This window comes from Arachis ipaensis, chromosome B02 (assembly GCF_000816755.2).
Source record: "Arachis ipaensis cultivar K30076 chromosome B02, Araip1.1, whole genome shotgun sequence".
In the NCBI taxonomy this organism is placed as follows: Eukaryota; Viridiplantae; Streptophyta; class Magnoliopsida; order Fabales; family Fabaceae; genus Arachis; species Arachis ipaensis.
Window position 1 is genome coordinate 45674131 of NC_029786.2, and position 4669 is coordinate 45678799.

General features: G+C 28.0%; 1 protein-coding gene across 1 annotated transcript; it reads right to left on the reverse strand.

Annotated features, from left to right (window-relative positions):
- Window positions 351-1387, reverse strand: LOC110269220. Its single transcript, XM_021116911.1, has 2 exons — window positions 974-1387; window positions 351-457 (listed from the first exon to the last, which is right to left on the reverse strand). The coding sequence occupies exons 1-2, from the start codon at window positions 1385-1387 to the stop codon at window positions 440-442; spliced, it is 432 nt and encodes a 143-aa protein (XP_020972570.1). The 3' UTR covers window positions 351-439.

The following is a 4669-nucleotide window of genomic DNA, read 5'->3' on the forward strand; positions in this document are numbered from 1 at the left end:
AATAAAATATAAATAAACACATTAAAACATAATTATAGTCTAATATAAACCTTAAAATATTATCCAAATTAAAGTACTACATAAATTAGAATGTTATGATCTTATTCAAGTACAAACTCAAAAAGTCAAATAACAAAATAAGACAACCAAAAATAAAATGCCAACATCCAAACTTATCATCAATCATCAAAATCCACTATAAATCATAATGTTATTGATACTAATGCTGCATGCCATTAATTCTGGATGGAGTCATAAATTAAGGAATGGAATAATATATATTATCCGGCTTTCAGTTTGCTTATTGATTCCATAATATATATCTGTTCACAAAGGGAAATTACAATCCAGTGAATCCACAAAGACCTCAAACTTGTCAAGTTTCAAAAATTTAACAGCAGCAATTCGATCTCCAGCAGCACATCACTAGGCAAAGAAATCACAAAATCCTACATAACTGAAATAAAAAATCATGAAGACAGTCACCATTTAAGCATAATTAAATCACAAAATAGTAAAACAAACACAAACACACACAAAACAGCAGTAATTTCAGTTTCCAGCAGCACATCACTATGCAAAGAAATCACAAAACACAAAACATCAGCACAACAATAGCATAGCAGAACATATGCTGAATTAACTAACTTAACAATCTAAGCACAATTAAGCCCAAAGCATAGTTTTAATTGACTTAATTAAATACAAAAATGCTCAGCAATGAACAACAGAGAGCCAAAAAAGCATAGCACAGCAGCGAAGAAGACACAAACCAGGGTACAACACAGCATAGCAGTAGTGAGCAGAGCCATTCAATAATCAATATAATTTGATAATTTATGAACTAAAAAACAAACACGAAAAGCAGGCACTAGTAGTGAGCTATGTGATACAAGTATTCCTTTAGGCAATGAGTACAATCAAGAAACTTTAACAAAATTTAACAGCAGAAAAAATAAAAGCATGTACAAACCAGTATCAATTTATCATCAATCAGTAGGAGGATTGGCGTTGGGGGAATGGAAGGGCCTTCGAGCACCATGAAATAAGAGGATTGAAGAACGATCACGATGAACCAAGCGGTGACAGTGCGACCAACGGGGGCGCGATGGAGGCTAGGGTTGTGTTTTGGGGAGAAATAATGAGAGTATGTATGAGACTGAGGAATTAGGAATGGGGCTTGAGACAGGGGCAAGGGCTTCAGGTCACTCAGGACGACACTGCCCGACGGCAAGGAGTGGTGGCGGTGGCTGCGATTTCCACGGCTGACTTCGACGGAAAGGGCTGTGCGAATCTCCAAGCTGGCTCCACGAACTTCCGATGGTGAGTGACTTCGATGGAGGTGTTGCGACGGGCGGCGATGGCTCGAGGTAGAGACTGCATGCATGGCCACTGAGTGCGAGAGGCGAGAGTGGAGGGCTGCAGGGTGGAGGCTCGAGAGTGGTGTTTGAGTGAACTGAAGAGTGAGGACCGAAGACTGAAGGCTAGGGTTAGTTTCTGGATCAAAACGCAGCGTTTTTGAAACCGGTCGGATCACAGTTCGGTTCGAACGATTGGTTCTCGGCCGGTTCGACAGTTCAATTTCGGTTCTTAAATTTGGCGGTTTTGCCTTCTGTCCGAACCGTATTTGTTAACGGTTTTCGGTTCGACCGGTCGGTTCAAATCGATTTTTAGAACATTGGTCTCTACAAGAATATATGACCGGAAGAAAAAAGAAATAACTCTAACAACAACCGAAAATAAAAAAGGAAGACAAACATCATATAAAAAGACTAAATCCATCAAAAACAATAAAAATAAAAATATAACTTTGTACAATTTCAATATTAAACACTTTTGTATTACAAAATATTTTAAATAAAAAATACATCAAATTTAATATTAATTTATATATATTTTAATTAATTTTTAAATAATATAATATTTGTTAAAATATATTATGTATACTATAATTAATTTATCAACCACCCATCACACGAATCTCACTCGCTCTAGTATATCATAAAAATTGATTCAAAGGAAAAATCTTCCACACACAAACTATTAAACACAGTATAAAGTTAACTAAGTCACTAACGAATTTAAAGAACCCTCACAAGTTACAACTATATAAAAGAAAATCCACATTTATTGTTCTATACTTAAGACTATAAGAAAATATACGATAATTTTATTTTAAATGATAATTTCTTTTTCATATTAATTATTTAATATTTTATTCTAAAACAAATAGTTATAATTATGCTATGATTGGTTCAAAGCATCACGTTAATAAAAATTTAGTACAATTAAGAATACATTTTCCATTTCTATATAGATATTTTATCATGATGTTAATAAAAAACTTTAGTACAACTAATAATATTTGCATGGATTTAGTTTTTGTGTATTAATAATCTTAAATACAATATTAGTCTTTTATTGTATCTCTAAATCTGATAAAATTCTTCGAAAAAATTGAACCAAAATGAAAAAATTCAATCTCATTATATACTTTACTTTCATATTTAATTTTCTGGCAGATGTAAAAAATATAAAAGAGATGAAATTTAAACTTAACTTATAAGCCTCTTTGAACACAATTGCTCAACTAAAATTTGAGCTCCTCCTAAGAAAATAAATTTTACGCATATTCCATTAGATTGGTCATAGTATATGAGTAGATCTAATCATCCTTCAGTAAAATAGAGTTTATTGTCTCTTCGTTAAACTCTTACATTCATTTAATTAAAAATCAAATCAGTAAATATAATTTGAGGTGGTATTTAATAGATGTAATATACTCTAAACGATTGCGACAAGCACTCCATAGAGAAGTGTTGAGGTTGGATAAGTTTTTCTTCACTAAGTCCATGTCAATTCCTAATTTGACAAGCCGGATTGAATAGAACTTGTCAGGAAGCCAGAGAAGCAGGCTAGACAGAAGGAAAATTCTTTGTTAGAGGCCGTTGATAATCGCGATGTAAGATTAGATGAAAAAAAATAATTTTGAACAAAAACAATCATCAAATGAACAAAAGAATAAGAATATCACTACATTAATAAAAGATTGAAAAATATTATAATTTATACCTTAAAAAAATTAATTTCAATAAAAAAAATACATATATTTTTACTCTATGAAGTAATAAAAAAATAAAAATAAATTAAAAAATTAAATAAAAGATTTTAACTCTAAAACTTATACTCATAACCGATAAAAAAAATACTATATATAACATTGAATCATATGAAAATTAATAATAAAAATTGGGCAGAGAGAATTGGACACACACATATTTTCTTAAAACATTATTCACGTAAATCTTATTAGTTATGTAGATACATCTATTAACACTAAATGGACAAATCCTAGTTCATGAAAAAATTAATTGTCTATTTTCATTAAAATTGACTCATAAAAATTTGAGCAATGTTTATCATTTTTATTAATTATTAAATGTATAAAAATCTAATCAGCATTTGCATATCCCACTAATAAAAATTTAACACTATACAAACATGAATATTTCTTTTTTAATTATTAAAATATATCTAATAAACAAATTAAAATAATTAGATTTCACTATTATATTTTGTTTGTTAATTTTTATTAGGCAATAAATACAACAACTATAAATACGTTCTTATGAAGTACGAATATTTTACTGAGTTGTCGTGTGTGTATTTTGGACACGCACATTTTAAACATGACACTCACTGACACTCATCTGATACAAGTATTTGTTATGTCCAATCTTGTCTTATTAAAAAAAATAAAAAATTCTTCTTCAGACACGCTTGGACACACTTAAATATCATCATGTGTGAGTGTGTCCAATCTTATTCTTAATATATATTATTGAAATAAATTTAGATATAGTATATATTATTATTTATTAAAACAAAAAATATTTTAAATACTTGATATAATTTAAATAAGACATTAAAAATAATTAAAAAAATTTATTTTATATTTTAATATCAATAAAATATCAAAATATCAATACGATTTATCTAAAAAATATTTTAATTTTATATCTATGCGTATCCTCGTATCTTATAAAATTTTAAAATTCGCGTGTCGTATTCCGTATCGTGTAAGTGTGGGTACATCATAGAAACGTTCATATATAAATTTAATGACAATAAATGTATATCATTTATTAGGTGTATTAAATTTTAATCATTGAAACCAATTTGATAGTTATAATTAAATCTATTTTTACATTCTCATCATAACATACACTCCATATATATAGGTGGTGTCTAAATTAGTAATTACAGTGACTTAAAAAATTGTTATAATAATAATAATAATAATAATAATAATGGTCAGAATGTTAAAAAGACCAACAGTGAGTAGAAACAATTTTTTTAGAAGTTTAACTAAAATTGTTCAATTTAACATGAACCTAAACTAAAAAAAATTAGATGAATAACAAAAAAATAAAATGAAAAATAACAATAATTTTTCCATCCAATATTCTACGTATTGTATTTAAATAACATAAAAAAATATTCTAACGAAAAACAAGAAGCAACATTGTTGTAAAGTTTAATATCTATCTCATAAGGATAATTTTATGGTACTAATAAATTATTGTCTAATTTAATTTATTTTTTTTAGTAAATCTTGGTTTTTTAAAAATTATTTATTTTTATATTTTTAAAATTAAATATTAATTTT